General features: G+C 38.1%; 3 protein-coding genes across 3 annotated transcripts in view; 2 read left to right on the top strand and 1 right to left on the bottom strand.

Moving 5' to 3' along the window:
* zfyve26 (zinc finger, FYVE domain containing 26) overlaps positions 1–5,047 on the top strand; it is a 28,496-nt gene extending 23,449 nt beyond the window's left edge. Inside the window, exons 36-43 of the mRNA XM_042388255.1 lie at positions 775–972; positions 1,227–1,307; positions 1,421–1,548; positions 1,733–1,907; positions 2,160–2,219; positions 2,515–2,697; positions 2,822–2,872; positions 3,211–5,047. Coding sequence (XP_042244189.1) covers positions 775–972; positions 1,227–1,307; positions 1,421–1,548; positions 1,733–1,907; positions 2,160–2,219; positions 2,515–2,697; positions 2,822–2,872; positions 3,211–3,423 — 1,089 coding nt within the window. The 3' untranslated portion in view covers positions 3,424–5,047. The remainder of the gene's footprint in view (positions 1–774; positions 973–1,226; positions 1,308–1,420; positions 1,549–1,732; positions 1,908–2,159; positions 2,220–2,514; positions 2,698–2,821; positions 2,873–3,210) is intronic.
* A 339-nt stretch (positions 5,048–5,386) lies between these two features.
* Positions 5,387–12,848, bottom strand: rdh12 (retinol dehydrogenase 12). The gene is made up of 7 exons (XM_042388322.1): positions 12,664–12,848; positions 11,158–11,276; positions 9,585–9,740; positions 9,360–9,464; positions 8,935–9,144; positions 8,328–8,517; positions 5,387–6,356 (listed from the first exon to the last, which is right to left on the bottom strand). Exons 1-7 carry the CDS (start codon positions 12,735–12,737, stop codon positions 6,254–6,256), a joined length of 957 nt encoding a protein of 318 aa, XP_042244256.1. The 5' UTR covers positions 12,738–12,848; the 3' UTR covers positions 5,387–6,253.
* A 1,151-nt stretch (positions 12,849–13,999) lies between these two features.
* Positions 14,000–19,136, top strand: vti1b (vesicle transport through interaction with t-SNAREs 1B). The gene is made up of 6 exons (XM_042388460.1): positions 14,000–14,389; positions 14,516–14,574; positions 16,441–16,638; positions 17,272–17,445; positions 17,680–17,741; positions 18,163–19,136. Exons 1-6 carry the CDS (start codon positions 14,293–14,295, stop codon positions 18,254–18,256), a joined length of 684 nt encoding a protein of 227 aa, XP_042244394.1. The 5' UTR covers positions 14,000–14,292; the 3' UTR covers positions 18,257–19,136.
* Positions 19,137–20,531: the final 1,395 nt, after the last annotated feature.

Raw genomic sequence — 20,531 nt, 5'->3', positions numbered from 1 at the left:
TTATGTAATAACAAGTGTTCCCTGATGCAGTCATTCTTTATGCAATGCCTGCATAGTACAGGGAATAAAAGACTTCCTTGGGGCCCTGAATAGACGGCCAGATAAGAGCAGCTGAAACTGTAGTGGGTGTGAGGTATCTGTAGTTATATGTTTAGCCCTCCTGTGTATAGCACTGTCAAATATATTACAGAGTTGTTTTTGTGACTCGCCAATCACCTTCCTTGCAATGTTAACAATTTTGGAGAGCTTGTTTTTGCTCTTCACACTCAAGTTGCCGCACCAAGCTGTTATGGTAAATGATAAGATGCTTTCAACAAGGCTCCTGTATGCCGTTTCATGTATGTGTTGGCTAACACCAAAGCTCCTTAGCTTCCTAATTAAAAATAGTTGCTGGTTGTCTCTCTTTAAAATGCTCTTTGAGTTCTCAATAAAAGTTAGTCTGATTAATGATTGTGCCCAAGTATGTAATGTTCTACTTCCTCTACAGGCTGGTTATTGAGTATTGAGTTGATCTAACTCTCTGTTGGCATCTCTAATCCAGCAGGATGGCAGGTTACCCAAACTCTGTCCAGTTAACAAGGTGCATGTGGGTTCATGTGACTTTGGTTTATAATCCCTGGTTCGCTATGAATTGGGCAAAAATGCAACAAAGTAAACGTATATACCAAAGAAACAAGCTGTAGGTTGATCAAACCCTTAAAAAGGTTGATCAGGTAGGGAGTGTTTTGAAAGAGTTGCTCAAATACACATATTGACATTAGTTTTCATTCTCAGGACTCCCCGGAGGAAGTGTTTCTAGAGGGCGTGTTGCAGCCCACTCTGGAACGGGGACGTCTTGGCATGCTGCAGGGGATACTGGAAAAACTGGACCCCGGCCTGGAAACATGCAGCCGCTACCTTATTGCCTCCTGCCAGTTCCTGCAGCGGCGGGGATACTACCACACTCTCTACCAGCTCCAGCAGTTCATGATGGTTAGTCTTTTTTTTTTTTTTTTTTTACATTTTTGAGCATTTTAAACTTGAATTATCATTTGAAAATGTAAAGAAATACAGGTGGGAGAGCAATGTTTATACAAAGTTTTCTGGCTTTATTTAAAATAATGAAAAAATAATAATAATAATAATTCACCAGCTGATCATTTGCATTTCTCAGTACCTTTAGAATTTTGATTTATGATCAAATAATACCTCTTTCACAAAATGTAAAACCCTTTTCACCTGGACAGGATCACGTGCGTGCGGCTATGACCTGCATCCGATTCTTCACATATAGAGCCAGTTCGTACCTACAGCTGGGAGAGCAGCAGGTATGTCATTCATCTTGTTTTTTTGCAGTTATGTATTTGACAAAAAGAAAAAGGTTCCCTGTTGCTAAGATAAAGTTAAACCTTTCTGTTATCTTGACTTTGATCTTGTGTAGCACTGGTTGGTCAGCGCCAAAGAGCACCTGAGGACATACCTGCAGGAGCAGCAAGGTCGGGGTGCCGGGAGGAGAAAGTCTCAAGTCAACTCATTCAGGAAGATGATGTCATCCAGTGACGTGTCCAGGTGATTGAATATATGCTTATTTCAGTTATTTTGATGAAAATAAAATTGCACATCTGCCTCTTTCTCAGAATTTAAATAAACGTGTAGCCCAGTATTTTTGTGCTCCATTACTCCACATCTGCGTCAGATATTTTGGCTCCCTCTCAGTTGCTTTTTTTGGTCTCTCCTGTCTTATTTTTATCAGGCACATGAATACAATCGAGCTCCAGCTAGAGGTGACCCGTTTTCTCCACCGCTGTGAGACGGCGGCCTCCCCCAAGGCTCCGCAGACCAGTACACCTTCCTCCAAGTCCACTGGGTCCAGTGCACCACCTACACTGTTTGGAGGAAGCCCCATAAAGGTGGAGGTTGCCTGCAAGGTGAAGTTCCACTTGTCATTCTTCTAGTATATATTTTTCCAGTGATGGGAAGAAATAGGGAATAAGAAGGAATGAGTTATTTTATCCAAAACAAAATTGAGAATTTTAAAGTCAAACTCTCCAAGATTACTGTATATGTGGACTTAATGTAAAGTATTAAATACCTGGTTGGGACTGTGCTCTGTATTAGATGTGTATTATTTTTTCAGTATAATCAGTAATACAGTATATCCTGAATTTGTATTATTGCAGGTGATGCTTGGAGGAAAAAACATTGAAGAAGGTTTTGGCATCGCATACAGAGTCATACAGGTATGTTCATCCAAGAGATGTTCTGTTTTGAAGTCACATGTTCAGACTTCTTCCAACAGACAGACAAAATGTAACTTTCTAACTGTGATCGTGATCAATTAGATTTTATAATCTTGATTTCAGTCACTAAGAATAAGCATTCATTAACTGGTAGATAAACTCTTTCTACAAAGAAATACAGTACAGCAGCAACAATATTTGGACACAAGGGAGATACATGTGGTTATTGTGTTGTAGTTTTCCATTCAAAGGTTGAAATAACCGTCGTCTCTTTCTCCCTCCCGTCCTGCTGCAGGACTTCCAGCTGGAGGCTCAGGCCGTCTACGTGCGGGCCGGCCAAAGGCTGGTCCGTCAGAGGCAGTATGGAGCCGTGCGGCAGTTGCTCAAATGCGTTGGCGAGTCAGGCACTGCCACCAAAAACGACTGTGATGCCCTCATCCTCAGCTGTGTGTCTGTTGCAGATAAGGGACCAGCTGATGTGAGTGACAGAAACTTCTTGATGATAGTAAAATGAATATCGAGTGTACTTTGATAACAGCTAAACATGACTAACCTCCATGTTGTCTGTTTGGTCAACATTTATTGTTCTTTATCTGATTCAGGCCAAGGAGCTGGAAAGTCTCATTCTAGAGACTAAGAGCACGGAGAGCAAGGTAATGACTGCAAAGCATTTCATTCATTGCTTTTCTTGCCTCAGGCTGTCTTTTACAGATACAGAAATCACAATGACCCTGTTTTAACATCACTTTCATTGAGTGCCAGCTATTCTACTTGTGAAAGTCATCCTTTATTCCCTTAGTGATATCATGGAGCCTGTTATTCTGCTAATCTTTCCACTCCTCATTATTGAATGATCTGCCCAAGAAGGTCAAACCAGCAAAAATTAATATCCTTCACTAACAAAATCCATGTTTATAGACCCTCAGAAAGTTGTATAAATCAAAGATTGTTGTTGATGTAATTCTCATCATCACTGTCCCTCTGTGCGCAGATCAAAGCCTACCTGCAGTGCAGTAAGCTGCGGCCAGCGTACCTGCTGGCAGTGAAACTGGAGCCGAGCCGGGCAGGCCCGTTGGTCCAGGACGTCCTTCAGGCCGCAGAGGGAGCACAAGACTCAGTGATGCAAAACATTTGTCGCCAGTGGCTGTCTGAACACCACGGCAAGGCTCCTCAGCAGCGCCAGGCCCGACCCAATGCCAGGTAAAGGTACAGTCGGCATAACAAGGGATTACACCGACAACACTTAGACTCAAAAAACAGATGAGGTTGAGAAATGTGAGAGGGTTAAACAATTAGTTAGCCCTAAGATACAAATGACTGTAACGAGACAGCAGCTGTGATCTTCAGATGCAGAACATTGTAGCTGATTATTGGCATACACCACACTTCATGCCAACCAGATTATTCGGTCAGATCATCCAGAATGTGATGAGATTACAGACATATTAAAATTTGGCTAATCTGTCAGTATATTAGGAGACCTGCTACATGCTGTTAAGGTCTGGAAAACACATGGAATATGAAATGGAAACATCTCGAAATGATCACTTTCTCTTTTTATTTGAGCCGCCTCCCTGTGTCTGTGAAGCTAACGAATCACCGCTGTGCTTTATTTCTATTCTGGATATATTTCACTGTTATCTCCCATCTGTACAGTGTCTGATACAGAGGGAACAATGTAACCGCACCCGAATGACAACAACTACTACATAACTGCTAACTGCTATGTATACATACAGTATATACAGTCATTCTCACACAATATAATCATATCTGTTACTCAGTATTTGACTAAGATTAATCTCCTACCTCAGCCAAAAGGGAAAATATCTTTAAACTGACCGGAAAGTCTCTGCCAAATGTGTTGCTTGTAAATCTATTTTTTTCTGTTCTTATCGTCTGTGTGTGTGTGGATACAGTTTTGTTCATTCACATAAATGTAATTAGGTGTCATCCGGACGGTACATGTTGAATCCTTGAAGAAACTGAGAACTGTGGTCTTGTTTTTGTAAACCGATGTTTACCCGTGTTACCTGATATTGTAGAGCACATTTCCTTTGCCAGCTTTCAGCGTATATTCCCTTTTGATAAGGGACAGTAACAGAATTTGAAGTATTTAAGGGCATTTAAGATGATAAGAAATCTCCAAGAAACATCAAAGTCGGATACAGAAAGGGAAGCACTTATAGATCATGTAATCTTAATGAATTTTACTTCGCTATCAAGAAAATCACCTCTCTAGTTCTTAGTTTTGCTTCTGAATGTTTCATCTTGTGTCTCATAATTTATTTAATGTTTACCCCGAGTGCCACTAATTTTAAATCATGCTTTTCATTTTGTTCTCATGGTTGACCCGACCCATATATGCCTCAACACAGATAAACAATCAAATAATTATTTTCTTTTTTTGAAAAAAAAAAAGGGATTTAACCTTTGCCATACAGTTACCTTTTATGTGTATTTTTCTTTTTGTTGGTTTATCTTGCAAACCTACAACCTGGTCAAAAGAAGATAACAATGCAAACAGTTGCTGATGCTGCCTTTTCAAGGATACTAGATGTGTGTATTTCAAAGTTATTCTGATTGACATGGTCAAGCAATACATCTTTATTTACAGGAGACACTATGTTGCTTTTGCCTTGCTTCCCTTTCACTAGTGTGAAGATTGAGATGATTTAGACAGAGATATATGATATTCAGTGTTGGTCGGCAAGAGATGAAAATAAGCCAGTTCAGACTTTTGAGATGCACACGTACGACATTCTTGCACTCTAATCCTCCTTAACTCTGTCTCATCACTGCCGCACTTTATACTGTGTGAGTTTAAAGATAAACTTCTTTGGGGGAAAATTGTAAAATATGTAACAGTAACTGCTTTAATGATGCAGGAACAAATGATTTTGAAATGTAATTGTTTTCTCCACCCCTTGTAAAGTAAAATGAAATAAAAAAATATGTAATATATGAATCAACTTCATCCAAAATTTGTTGGTTTAAGATGATAAATTGTGTGTGTGTGTGTGTGTGTGTGTGTGTTTGTGTGTGTGTGTGTGTGTGTGTGTGTGTGCACGGATTAGGTTCTTACATGGTTGATGGCATTTGAAAGAGATTTTTAAGGATTGATACAAGCAGCCTTGTAGTAATATTTCTGTTTATTTACATTAAATGTAAACATTCAACTCTTAACAAGAATGTAAGTGTAGTAAAAGGCATGTTTCACTTGTATAAAACACAGAATGTAAACTCTTGGCAACCTTGCATGTGAATGCTGAGAAGGAAACATGAGGAGGGGAATCCTTATGAATGTAAAACAGTAGTTCCTGCAGGAATGTGCAGTTTTGGCAATGATCATGGGAAAAAAAAAATCTCCGTAAATATTGGAATGACATGATTCTAACTCTGTTGAAATAGAAAACCTTTATATAACATGTATTACAGTTATCACAAAATACATTTATGCAATTTAAGCTGTAATCGTGGCTCAGACTGAAGCTAATTTTTGATAGTTTACTAATATTTTAATCGACCTGGAAACTTTGTAAGAACCCCTGCAATATTTTAGAAATACTGGCACAAAAGTCAAGCAATTTAGCTGCAAATTCTGGATAAATCAAAAAAAAAAAACAATATTTGATAAAGATGCTGGTCAGTTACCCTGGCTTGACCCTTCACAGTATCCTACAGCATTGCGATGCATCAAGTTGCTTTTTTGCCTACACTGTATTCACATTGTGTCACAAAAATATAGAGTCAAAAAGTATTTGTGGTTACATGATAATACAGTTGAGTTGTTTTGGTTTGTGAGGCACCAAAATACTCAAGTTATTATACTGTAATTTACTGCATTATTACACAAAAAAGCAACTTCACATTATAGTACCTCTTACATTATTACCTGACTGCTGAAATCTCTGAAGGTAAGAAACGTTCAAAGTAAAGAACATCAAAACCATAGTGAAACGATGAAATTAATGATAACAGAAAGGATAAGGACTCCTTTTAAGAACTGAGATAGATGGCGGTTAAAAGTTGAATCAGTCCCACTCGATACCAAGAAGCTCGCAGCTGACGTCCCATAGTCTCTTGGCTGTGTCCTCACTCCTGCCCTGTGGGGCTACAAAGGCAGGGGCGCAGTCGCTGAAACAAAGGGAGGGGGACGGGGGGTGGGGGGAGTATTACATAAAGGCTAATGATGGTATGAGTCATCACTCTGCGTGCAGCGTTTTCATTTCTCTTTGACCTTGTACATGATAGTAAGGTTTGTTATCCTCGTTTATTTTATCCTGGCCAGAAACAAGGAACATGCTTGATCTTACAAACGCTGCACTTTAAAGGATTTGGCGGGCAATTTTTTCTATATTATTCTTATTGTCAACAAATCTCATGTGCAGAGCCAAACCAACAATGAATTTATCTACTTACAAGTATTGTGTGTGTATCCAAAGCCTGATACATCTTATTCCTCTGTGCCGTGGACGTCCGCTGTTGTCCAAAAACTCGTCAGTGAGTCACACTGCTGCGATTGCTGACATGTTCCTTCATCCCGATGACTACGGTTATGGTAATTTGTTTAGAAACGGTTCCAAAGACAAGGGAGTAGTTCCCTATAAGGCAGACGCCACTGTGCATGCACAGGAACATGGTTCTGTTTACAGAGCTTCGCTAGCTTGTTGTGCTACATATCACAACCTCTTGACTTTGTGTTACATTGAACATTTCTCAAAGAACTTAAGTGCAAAGTCAAAAAACTAAGATGTCCATCGTCTTCAGGGTGAAGGAACATGCCATCCAGTGCAACTGTGTGGCTCACTGACATGTTTATAATAGTTTTTTGACAACAACGGAGGTCTACAGCACAGAGGAATAAGATCTATCAGGCTTTTAATTCAAACACAATACGTGATGAGTTCGTTGTTGGTTTGGCTCTGCACGAGATTTGTAGATTTGTTGCCAATAAAAAAAAAAAAAAGGATATTGTCAGCTTTATCCTTTGAACAGAGGGGAGTAAAGGTAAGGCTTTGCTAGTAAGATGGCAAAAACAAGTAAATTGCCTCTTATTTTGCAGTATGTTAACATTTTCCTTATATAATCATCATTGTGGTCTATGCTGACTTACAACGTTTAACTTCTAGATGGACAAAATGACAAGAAACCAAAAATAGTGAATGTTACAAGTGAAAGTGTAGCTACCCTGATAAGAGATTCAACAAACAGAACTGAAACATGCCTGTCCCTATTATCAGTGGATCTGGTTCCAGAGGATAATTTCCCCCAAGTCATTTCAGAAAACCCTTACAAGCTTGAACTGAACCGACCAGCTATGGGGGGGGTTAATTTTTTAGCCATGCTTGCAGCTCTCGCGATGACAATGTTGGTTTGTCAGCCGGCTCACCACTTTAGCCCAGAGTCAAATATCTCAACGACTATATGATGGAACAGATATCCATGGTGCCTAAGGGATGTCTCCTAATGACTCAAGTGATCCTCTGACTTTTCCTCTAGCACTCCTAGCAGGTCAAAGTTTTCACTAACCCAGTGAAATACCTCAACATCTACAAGAAGGATTAGCACAAAATTTTGTACAGACATTCATGGTACCCAGAGGATGAATCCCTCAGACTTATGTGATTCCTTCACTTTTCCTCTAGTGCTACCATGAGGTTGAAATTTTTGGTTGAGATTGTTATGTTTCAACAGATATCAGATGGATTTGCCATGAAATTTTGTACACACATTCATGGTCCCCTCAGGATTAGTCGTAATAACTGTGGCAATCTCATCAGGTCAAAATCATCTGTAATTTGTGTTTAGTTCTAATTATCAAATGTTAGCATGCTAACACGCTAAACTAAGATGGTGAATATGGTAAACATTATACCTATTAAATATAAGAGTGTTAGCATTTAGCTCAAAATACCATTTAGCCAAAGTACAGCCTCACAGAGCTGCTAGCGTGGCTGTAGAGTCTTGTTTTAAAGGGAATTAACTCATCCATAGCTGGGCTCCAGACTGAAATATCAGTCTGAATATGAATCTCACTGGAGTACTTTGAGGTCTACATTTCTTCTTAATGGTTCTTGGAGGTCAACTTTCTAGTTTGTTGCTTACCTGAAGTGTTTCCCAGAGATCGAGTGTAGCTCCTCTGCCACGGCACAGTAGATGCTGGTCTGCGCTCCTTCCCGTGGAGTTTTCAGGAACATAGACAAGACGGTGAAAAGTATCGTCATGAGGGTCGAGTGTCTGGTCAGGTCAGAGTTCACCGTCCCAGGATGGACTGAGTTCACTGTCACATTGGAGCCTGTGAGGACAAAAGACAGACGTCACTATCAGAGACATTTTTTAAACCTTCTAACCAACAGACTGAACACTGGGAAATAATATTATTTAGGTAGTGATAGTGGAATGCCAAGAATTAAGCTTTTTATGATGATGATTTAGATGTATTCATTTGTGGAATATATTATTTTACTTCCTGCTATATTTAAAGACTTTTCTCTAACACAATACTGAAATTGTACAGGATGCACCAGCTGTGTTTTTTAAATACTGATGAAATGGGTGTTATATTTTGTATTTTTGTATTTGGTTTTATCTCCTCACTCCTACTCTGGGCACAATGCACCACTAATCCTCGCTGTTACTACCCTGTATGCCAGAGCAGGTCATCTGTCCTTTCTCCCATTTTGTGTGTGTGTGTGTGTGTGTATTTGTGTACCTTTTAGTCTACGTGCAGACTCTCTGGCAAAGAGCACATTTGCCAGCTTGCTCTGGCAGTATGCTAATCCGCTGTTGTAGCTGCCCTGGCTGTGAAGGTCATGGAAACGGATCCAGCCGAAATTATGAGCAAGAGACGAGACCACCACGATCCGGGCCGGCGCACTGCGCTTCAACAGCCCGATCAGGAGGAACGTCAACAGGAAGTGACCTGCCAGAAGTAAGACACACGTACGGTTAGCAGTCAGAACACACAGTCTTGTTTTTTGATTCGGTGTACCAATCCCAACTGTAAAAACAAGAGTTAAGATTTCAAATTCTCTTAATAATTTACACAAATTTACAACCTTATCTATGGACCATTATTATTTACCATTTAAGGCTTAAATGAGTCATTGCTGGGATTAGATGTCAGTGAAGTCTTACCTAAGTGATTGACCCCAATATGCATCTCAAAGCCATCAACTGTTTTCGTGTAAGGGCACATCATCACCCCCGCGTTATTGATAAGGATATGAAGTTGGGTGACCTCTGAAGAACAAAACATTGAGGGGAAAAAAAAGGGACACAACAGCTGTGATACATGTTTAACAACAATAAAACTGGGCTTTGTGGGTAGATGTGAATATCAAACAGCTACTACGTACATACCTCTCAGGAATTTCTGTGCGAAGGCTCGTATAGAGCAGGTATCTGCCAAATCGAGCTCTCGAACCTCCACTTGTGCTTTGGGGTACGCAGCTCGGATACTGGCTGCAGCCTCCTCACCTTTTTCTGTGTCTCGGCATGCCATAATCACCCGAGCCCCTGTCGTGTAAAAAAATAAAGAAAATAAGACAAGTTATTGACAAAACCGAAACTACAGTAATTCAAAGAGAGGATACAAGGAGGTTTCTGTTCAGTTTTGGTGTGTGGAGCAATTATATGTCACTCCTCAAGCAAAGTATTACTTTTACATTTATATGGCTAGTTGAACAAAACATCCCAATCTCTTATATTTTTATTGGAGTTTAGGATTTGTTTCAATTTAGGATGCTTTTATATTTAAGCTGTGGCACACTGAACCAAAGTAGAAAAAACAGGATTAATGCATAGTTCAGTGACTAACTAAACACAACACAACTGAAAGCACTGAGGAGCCTTGAAATGCCCTCTGTTTTTGAAAAATGAGATTACATTTTATGCTGCTTGATTGACCAAGAATGAAGGCAACAATATTAAAATTCCCGCAGCAGGTCTCTAACATGCCAGCCAACCACCAGCAAATCATTCAAGGGTCAGCTCCAAAGTACAAAGAGAATAAATCCTTTTATGTAACATCTTTCGTTTAGATGCAATAGTCATTGAGCTGGATAATAATTCAATGTTATCACTTAAGTGTCTGAAGAATCGTGTTGTGAATTTCTGATCATAACATGATATTTTATAAAATTTTGTTGTCCAAATGTATTATTTCAAGCAAATTGTGATTAAAAATGAACACAATTAATTGGTGAAGTTTTGGTTTACAGGTATTAAGACTTCTGTCTAATATAATGCATAACAGCTCATTGCACTTAACATACATGTAAGTTTGATCATTTTATGTCATTTTACATTTAGAGGGAGCATAGTTACCCTGAACAGACCTGTCATTATAGAGCCTGTCAACCTAATGGTATACAGTATATTGTTTGTTGGAGTGGTGGCCATTTTTAAACATTTTGACTTGACATTAGTGAGAATGAATATGTTTGTGCAGGCCTTCAATCTTTTTTTTTTTATATATTTGCAATGTCATTACAGTGTATAGTACTGTATACTAGTATATTGGCATTATATATTTTTTAATAATATTATAACTAGGCCTGCAAATAACAATTATTTTCATTATTGATTAATCTGTTTATTATTTTCTCAATCAATTAGTTGTTTGGTTTATAAAATGCCTGGAAATGGTGAAAAATGTCGATCACTGTTTCATAAAATCCAAGATGCAACCTAAAATATCTTGTTTGGCCCAACCAACAGTCCACAACTCAAAGATAATCAGATCAAGAATGACTCCAAACCATTAGCTGATTATCAAAATAGTTACAGATTAATCATTGCAGCTCTAATTCTAACACTGATTTAAAATTTGCTTTGCCTTATAATAGACCCCTGTTTTCTCTGAGGGTTGTTAAGGGGAGGTTATGGGTATCAAAGAGGGACTTTGCTTTTGAAGATAAAACCAAAAGGTCACCTCGCATTGCCAGATCCAGGGCCGTCTCCTTCCCGATCCCTGTGTTGGCTCCAGTGATGAGGACGGTCTTCCCATCCAGACGAGTTGTAGACTTGCAAACTCCTCCTGCTGCATATTGTCTGTTAACGGACAGTAACTACTGATTAGTACCAGAGATACTGTATCATGGACACTGGTGGAAAGTAACTCAGTACATTTACTAAAGTACTGTACTTAAGTAAAAAATTGAGGTACTTGTACTTTACTTGAGTATTTCCATTTGATGCTACTTTATACTTCCACTACATTTCAGAGGGAAATATTGTACTTTCTACTCCACTACATTTATTTGACAGCTTTAGTTATTTTTCAGATGAAGATTTGACACAATGGATAATATATCAGCTTCTAAAATACAACATATTCTTAAAAGATAAAACCAGTGGTTTCCAACCTTTTTGGTTTTTGACGTCTCACAAAAAGCAGTGTGTAGTCGGGGTCACATTTCAGATGTCTATGACTTGTTAACAGCTCCACCAAATAGTGATTTTTCCCTCTAAACTTCTCACATGGTTTCATTTCAATAAATGTTCAAATGATCAAATATTTCACCAAAAATCAAAGATTAGAGAAAAAACTGAAAACAGATTTGTGTATCAGAACTTTGTTTTTTCTTCTTTCCTCTCCCGTTAATCATCTCACGACCCCTCAGATTTATCTGGTGACCCTTTGGAGGGGCCCGACCCCTAGGTTAGGAACCACTGGACTAAACTAGCTAACTGTATATAAAGTAGTTGAAACTAGCTTTACCTCCAGCAGCTACAACAGTAACATGCTGCTCTAACACTGATGCTTCAGTATTAATAATCTAATGATGTCATATATAATAATACATCAGTCAGAGCGTCCAAACCACTACTTTTACTACATTTTACTGCTATACTTATGTATTTTTGCTTAAGTAAAGGATCTGAATATTTCTTCCACCTCTATTGGAATGACTAGTAGCTCCTTCTGCAGTCAGTGTAAGTTATGTCCTCATTATGATTGGACATATGGACAGCCTGCCTTAATTATTCATACAGAAACTTGGATAATGAACAATCCTGAGCGTCAAGTCGTACGACCCACGCCACCGTGCAGGGCCGCCCTATAACCAATAGCTCTATTGGAGTAATGCATACAAATATAACTCCGCCCACGCTCAGCCTCCTGATAGGCCCGACTTTCTCAGCTGGAAGACACCCGGTTCATCTATGTGCAAGAACTCCCACAGCTCCATCATTCTATTTCATTGATTTTCTGCTGGGAAAATCAATTCAGCATCGTGCAAAAAAAAGGGTAATGAAAAATACACCTTAAAAATAACGGTTAGTTGAATTAAGTGGGGCGATAAGTATTTTTAATCATGTAAATTGACCTCATCGTAATAATTACATCAGTGCACTGTAATGTCCTGTCAAACCATGTAACCGCCTATCTGTGATTTATATATGTGAGTGAATGAGTGCATTAGTTGCCGCTTACCGTATGTGTGGTGCAAATGAAATCACCAGTAACGTCACCACTCCGAGGCCTGCGATAATTAATAAAAGCAACATCACAACACGGATTTGCGCTTTCCCGTCTCTTCCTGCAGGACGCTGCTGCTCTGGAGCAGAACAGCTGATGTCAAAGCATAAAGGAGTGCGGGGTGTAGCGGGGGCGAAAGAGACACCGCGCACGGAATCATGGGATTGTAGTTTCTGCAGTTGGCCACAGAAAAAAAATGAGATTACTTGTCATTTTAGTGATATCTTTTTCTTTTTTTATTTACCAGCGGATTTTAATATTTTTAAGAAAGTAAACCATTATTTGGAAAGTTTATAAATGATTTTATTTTAGCATGGCGAGACATGGATGATAGATAGATAGATAGAGATTACATTATTTTATTGTCACATGCACAGCAACACAGTGGGTGGCAACATTGAAAGCAGTGAAATTTGGCTTCTTCAAGCTCAAGTTCCAATTACATTGTATAATAAAATATTTAGAATTATAAAAAAGGGAGAGAGAAGAGAAAGATTAGACAGAGACTAAAATATATGCAACATATCTACAAATATACATTAAGGGACAGACTATTTAGAATATATACAAATATACATTAAGAAAGAGGAAGGAAATTCAATGATTCCCATCCAATTAAGGGACTCAGATTACCTAATAAGACTGATTAAAACAATCAGATTTCACGTTTCTAATAACTTCTTTTTTTTCTCCAAGTGCTTTATTTGACCATATGATAGCCTACAAATTCTTGTCGTAACTGTAACGATGCATTCTATCAATAGCACCGGTCCAAGGAGAAAAAAAGAAAAACAAGAGCCGAGTTATGTAAACAATAACCATATATTAATAATTAAATAAGTGCACACATGTAGAAATGGGTAAATGAAATCAAACATTATAGGTTTACAGTCATGGGCTCAATAAAACAACTTGATATTGAATAAGTATGCGATTGTTGATGCATAAATCGTGTTGTACAATAGATTTTAATAACGTTTGTATAATTATCTTTATTTGATTTCATGCCTTCTACCATGATGTTTTTCTTACAATTTCTTACCAACCAAGTTATATAATAATAGATTTATGTATAAGATATTTTTCTCTCCATGTCTGTACAGTAGTGGTTGAATAACGGTTTCAACAGAAACATGTACGACAACCTTATAATTACCAAAAAGAAACCAAAAGAAACATTTTCCCACTCAGATCTGTTTAAAAACTACATTTCCCAGAAGGTGCCAGTGAAAGCTGTCTGCCTAACGCCTGCATAAAATTGTTGTTCACGTAATTTTAAAGTCGTTTTCACCATGGTCTGGCATTATTTTCGTTAGTTGTATTACTATTATGCGGAGTGCGGTTTTAGATTTTAGTAAGAAATTTACCAGAACATGGTATTTGATTTTTAGTTTGGAGTTTTTGTCACGTGATCGTGAGGGCCATCATGCGGAAGAGTCCCGAGGAACTTATTATTGTCATCAAAGCCCAAAACTAGATTTCGGTACAGTTGTGATTTGTTGGTATTGCTGTTTTTACCAGGGGAAAAAAGACAAAGTAGTTCCTCTAGAAAAGGCAGCTGACTAACGTTACACATCCTTCAAAATGTCGTCGGAGGAATTCGAGAAGCTGCACGAAATCTACAGATCTCTGTACGAAGAGCTGAAGCTGATGCCGGAGAGGGCTCTGAAGTGCCACGGAGGTAAACACTTGTTATTGGTATTGTAACACTCAAAGTTAACGCTACCTAACTAACTAAACGCCATAATAAGAAACCTCAGAGGATGTTTTGTGTGCAGTGAAACTGAAGCTTGTGTTGTGTCCGCAGAGGAGAGGAAGAGGCTGGTGAGACGCTTCGATGAGAGGCAGGGGGAGGCGGAGGAAGTGGTGAGATGCTCTGATGTTTGGATGTTTTGGACATAAATATCTGATAGCTAGAAAGCTCCGAGCCTTTATCATCATAGAAATAAAGCTTTATGTGCATACTTCACTTACTTGTTTAACAACCGCAGTAGAAATTCTTTTCAGATATTGACAAAATATATAATTTATTGCTAGAGCTGCAACGATTTTCAGTGGTAACTAAGTACATTTACTTAAATACAATTTTGAGGCACTTGTGCTGTACTTGAGTATTTCCATTTGATGATACTTTATACTACCACTTCACTACATTTTAGAGGGAAATATTGTACTTTCTACTCCACTAGATTTATTTGACAGCTTTAGTTACTTTTCAGATGAAGATTTGACACAATGGATAATATAACAAGCTTTTAAAATACAACACACTGCTAAAGATGAAACCAGTGGTTTCCAACCTTTTTGGCTTTTGATGTCTTATAAAAAGCAGTGTGTAGTCGGGGTCACATTTCAGATGTCTATGAGTTGTTAAAAAACAGAAACATATTTGTGTGTGTCATATAGTTTTTGACATAAGAGGTAATGAGTATTTTCATGATCAATTAATCTGTCAATTATTTTCTCGATTAATTGTGGTGAAAAATGTCGATCACTGTTTCCCAAAGCCCAAGATGCAACCTAAAATGTTTTAGTCCACAACCCAGAGATATTCAGTTTACTATCATAGAGGACTAGAAACCAGTAAATCTAAGTAAATATAGTAAATAATAATAATTGCTGCTGATAATATTTAAGTATCTAAAGTAAAATGATCCATTATGCAGAATAGTTGTTTTTGGACTGATAGTCATTGTATGTTTTAATGATTTTTAATGGCACATTAACATTTAATCAGAATGTTGTTGTATGTTGTGGAGGTGGAGCTAATTTTAAAAACTTTGCATATCTTTGGTAGTTAAATCTGTAAAAATGCATCATATTTGTATAATAATACTAAGTAGCAACTATAGCTATGGAATAAATGTAGTGCAGTACAAAGCTACAATAAGTCCCTCTGGAATAAAGTGGAGAAGAAATATTAAGTAACATAAGATGTAAATACTTAAGTAAAGCACAAGTACCTCATAATTGTACTTAAAGGTACAGTGTGTGGAATTTAGCAGCATCTAACTGAACGGACTTTGCAGAAATGGAATATAACATTCATAAGTATGTTTTAATTAGTGTATAATCACCTGAAACTAAGAATCATTGTGTTTTCATTATCTTAGAATGAGCCCTTTATATCTAAATAGAGAGAGGGTCCTTCTTCCAATGAGCCCACCATGTTGCACCGCCATGTTTCTACAGTAGCCCAGAATGGACAAAGCAAACACTGGTTCTAGAGAGGGCCTTTCAGCCTTTCGTTTTTCACAAGTGTCGCAGCCAACGTAGGTTCTCCTACATGCTTGGAAGGGGAGGGTGAAGGGAGAGAGAGAGAGGGGTATTCACTTGGTTGCAATCTGCTGCCTCACCACTAGATGCCACTAAATCCTACACACTGGTCCTTTAAATACAGGATTTGAGTAAAACTGCTTCCTACCACTCATTTTGAAACTAGTAAGAAACAGAAAGGAATTTACTTAGTTTGCCTTTAGTATCAAGAGATTCACAACTTTGCTTTTAGTTTCACATATTTCTTCACATTCAGCTTTTTGGAAATGCCAAAAACATGATTGGACTGAGTTATGGTGTGTCAAGATATCATTGTAATATTACATAATCCAGTGGTTGTTTTGTCTGTGCAGAAATACCACCGTCAACATGTTCACAAGCAGATTTCACAGCTCACTACAGAGAAAGATCTTATCTCTAGAATAAGACCCTTATGTTTTTCTTATCTGTCTGCAGTTACAAGGAATGGAAGAAGAGCTGCGAGCGGCTCCCTCCTCCTACCGTAACGCTATGGGTACAAAGCTGCGCATGTACCGCAGGGACCTGAGCAAACTGCAGAGGGACATTAAAATCTCAACTACAGGGTTTGGCTTTTCCTCCCAGCCAGTAGAAGGAAGTCATCAAGGCATTTATTCATCAGAAAACCAGCACAGTGTGAGTGTGGAGCTGTGGACTTTCTTGTGTCATAAATGCTTAATGTGAGAGTCATCGACAAACACAAGACTCAGGAATGTTGCCCGACAGATTTCTTGCATTAGTGACCTTCCTTAGTCACTTGGTTAGGAGAACTAAACTCACTCTAAAGGAGAACTCAAAACACCTTCATAATGTTAAAGTTGGTACTTTATTTCTCTATTCACTATCTTTTTTCTTTGTCTTATTCCCCTGGATAATGGCTACAAGACATATTTCCAGTGCAGTTACAAGGAAATCTAATAGCAGGAAATGTTTCACCTGTATGAAACATCAGTGGAAAATGTCATCTGTAGTTGTGTCAGTTTCCTAGACTGAGAACAACAAGCTTACATCTCTTCTCTGCAGCTTGTAAAACAGGATTTAATAAAATGTTGGAACCCTGTAAATTGATGATGTTTGCATAGATGTGTCAGTTTGAGGCAAAGTAGGCACACTAGAAATGGAAGTGTATAGCATTTTATCGCAATGTTACCCCTGAAATGTATTCAACAGGACAAATTAATATCTGAAGATTAATTTTATTGTCTTGAAAATGACTTTTCTTGCTTTATTTACCCTGGCTGACTTTGTAATTTTTACCCAACCATGCAGACACACTTGCAGTCCCAGAGAGCCTTGCTGCTCCAAGGTACGGAGTCTCTGAACAACGCCAGCCAGAGTATCGAACGAAGTCAGCGTATCGCAGCTGAGACCGAGCACATTGGCACAGATATCATCGAGGAGCTCGGAGAGCAGAGGGAACAGCTGGACCGCACCAGAAACAGAGTGAGCTTTAAATGATTATTTGGCTACTATAAGAAACAAGATTATGACGCTGCACTAGTTCACATGGATTCAGAGTTAATATCTGAGATATTTAGAGGCAAAGCAGGTGGCACAGCTCAGGTCTGGGTCAATATGATTTAGATTTTTTTTTGTGTTTTTAAATTATAAAAAGACAATTTCATGTTGTCAGACCATAGTTATGTTAAATATCTTCTGTCTTTTGTTTTTTCATAGTTGGCGAATACCGGAGAGAACCTCAGTCGAAGTCGAAAAATCCTTCGTGCCATGTCACGGCGGTAAGTGCTATATTTTTACTCATTTCTTCTTGTTAGTATTTTTTTATTGATGTGCTCAATGATTCAATGCTAACTGTATTTTTTCTAGAATTTGATGTTTCTGTTTTTTCTTTGCCTCCCACAATTACCTGTACTCCTCTGTACATTAACAAGACAAAATGCTGGACATTAATGACATAAAACATGCATTTGATGAGTAACAAATGAATACAACTGAGTTATTTCACTTTAAATAACATCTCTCTGAATTTTGTTTTTTGTTTAGAAAAGCATCTGAATCACTTAATGTGTAATAAAATAACTGAAAATCATAATTTCGCAATATCTGATCCTTCCTTTTCGGTAAATGGTTATGTAAGAAGTGGAAAAAAGCCTTTGCTTAATGTTTACCGCAATGACTTTCTCCTTTTCTGTCTCATAGGCTCGTGACCAACAAGTTGCTGTTAGGTGTCATCATTTTAATGGAGTTGGCTATTCTGGGTGCTGTGGTTTACCTGAAGTTCTTCCGAAAATGAGCAAACTATACCATCTTTAAAAAAAAAAACAGTCTTAAACCCTGGATCCAGGCTAAGCCCGACTCTCTACACCTGTTTTCACTGACTATCCAGTAGCAATAACGCTGTTCTGCTGCATTCAGCCAGCTGTGAGTGCAAATACGGACAGTAAGACGGTTCAGTCTTAAAGCAAACCTTAATCGAGGGAGGAATTCTCCTCTATATGAGTCAATAGGTGACATTCATTTAACATGAATGACACATTTTTTAACCTGTTAATGGACCAAGCCTACAGGAACTCCATGGAAGAACTAAGAATTGCACTGTTTTATCAGACTGTTAATACCTGTGAAGCCCTGCGGATGGATTTTCTGGACTTGTGTGCTTGCTGCTATGGATGGTTGTGTTCAAGTATGATCTACTTACATGACAGCACCTGTGAAATGTTAGTGACATACTTTGACTTTGTTTTGGGAGGTTTATAAATTCTCAGATTGGGATACTTAATTATTAGTATTCAACACAACCGTATGTTCTGTTATCTTTGTAAAACTAAACTACAGTATCCGATAAAAATGGCACCCGTTGAATCTATTTTTTTTAGTGTGTTCATGCCCAGTATCCGAATGGTTGTATTGAGTTAATTTTTCCAATGCTGAGGACTGAGACCTGAAGCCAAATTTGTCTTTCAGACCTGTGAATGTGAAAATGGATGGAAACTCTTCTGACAGATGCAATGTTCTCCACAGTTAATTAAGTTGTCTAATCACTGTATAATACAAAAATTAGAAATAGGCTACGATTTTCCTCATTTGACCGCCTGTATATTATTAAAGCTAATCTTTAACCTTAGTTTGCATTTTATCTGAAATTTCTAGGAATGGCAGCCAAACAGGCCAAATTAAAAAAAAAAACATCTGCTGTGGAGACCAGGCCGGGTTAGTGCTGCGTAAACAGCATCTGTTACTGTGGAATTAATTGTCAAATAAAAAGTAAAAGGTGATAAAGTTATTTTTTGTGTAATGTTCTCAAAGTGGCACATCTGTTACCATGTTTTTCCTCCACATATCATGCGATGGCCGAGTAGAACATGTTTGGTGACCTGCTGGTGTGAATCAGGTTGGGAGTTTGGGTTAGAGTAGAACAAATTAGTTTTATTGCTTTGCAGTTCTTTTTACAATTGGTTACATGCAAGGTTCAACACGGAGTAAGCATCTTCAAAACTCTTCAGCCAACACAACAGCAACAATTATGATAAAAAAATGTATGTGATTAATATAAAATCACATTTTGCATCACTTAAATGACTACAGCCTTCAAATTTCCTGAATACTTTTCCCACTCAAACACAAACATCAACAAAACTCTGTGGATCTGCAGCCCATTTTAAAAATGCTTCCACATTTCTTACACTATCAATGATTAGATTTGACTAGATTAAATTCAACTTTATTGTCATTTAACAAGTAGAAGTATTTAACAAGATGCAGTTAGCATCTAACTAGAGTGCAATTTAGACATAGAGTGCTGATGTGCATGATATAAATTCCTTTGAGCAGCTTACAAGATATATAAGATGTGCATATATATTGTTGAACATCATTCAAGTCCAGTTCAGCTGTGTGAGTTTAATGACTTGTGAACCCACAGACACAGAGGATCTGAGCCGGTGAGGTGACCCAGAGCAATGACAGGGAAGCACTTTTATGCAATAAAAAAAACTGGTACAGTAGACATTATGTAAATATTAGTAATCTATAGATGTTGCAAGGCAGTGATCAGATGGAATGCAAATAGAAGGAAGGGAAGCTGCATTCAGACCTTGAGGTTGTGACACACAGTTGAAAAGATCGAGGGGCCAAACCAGGAGGGGCAGGCATCGCCCAAAGATGTATTTCTTCATCAGATATACACTTGGGTAATGATGCAGTGTGTTATATAAAGTGGCGTTGTGGTGAGTAAATACTTCAGTTTAAAGGGTTTATTACAGTTCAGCAGGAAAAAGGCTGTTGCTGGTGTGGGAGTGGAGGCATCTGTATCGCCTCACTGATGGTGGTCAAGTAAACAGTTCATAGTTAAGGTGTGAAATGTCTGTGATGAAATGATTAAAGAACGACATATACACAATAAAACAAAAAAAACTACATCACAAAGTGATTCGCTATTTCAAAGACTGCCACAAAAGTATCTCTGTGGTCTGATTGACATGAGAGTTGTTGTTGGAGGATTTGCTTTTCTGTGTAAAATGCCCAGCAGTGTGTTTTTTTAATTTAAAGTTTATTTAATTTTATTTAAA

Source organism: Thunnus maccoyii, chromosome 16, assembly GCF_910596095.1.
Source record: "Thunnus maccoyii chromosome 16, fThuMac1.1, whole genome shotgun sequence".
NCBI lineage: Eukaryota > Metazoa > Chordata > Actinopteri > Scombriformes > Scombridae > Thunnus > Thunnus maccoyii.
The sequence above is the reverse complement of the archived record's forward strand: the minus strand, read 5'-3'. Positions and strand labels throughout refer to the sequence as shown.

Bases quoted from the DNA above. Each gene is read 5' to 3' on its own strand.
- vti1b (XM_042388460.1), top strand. From the start codon at position 14,293: ATGTCGTCGGAGGAATTCGAGAAGCTGCACGAAATCTACAGATCTCTG. The intron at 14,390-14,515 runs GTAAACACTTGT...TTGTGTCCGCAG, and splicing joins GGCTCTGAAGTGCCACGGAG to AGGAGAGGAAGAGGCTGGTG. The intron at 17,446-17,679 runs GTGAGCTTTAAA...GTTTTTTCATAG, and splicing joins TGGACCGCACCAGAAACAGA to TTGGCGAATACCGGAGAGAA.
- rdh12 (XM_042388322.1), bottom strand. From the start codon at position 12,737: ATGTTGCTTTTATTAATTATCGCAGGCCTCGGAGTGGTGACGTTACTG. The intron at 8,518-8,934 runs GTACACAAATAC...TTGTCCTCACAG, and splicing joins GTCTGCACGTAGACTAAAAG to GCTCCAATGTGACAGTGAAC. The intron at 6,357-8,327 runs GTAAGCAACAAA...CCTTTGTTTCAG, and splicing joins ATCTCTGGGAAACACTTCAG to CGACTGCGCCCCTGCCTTTG.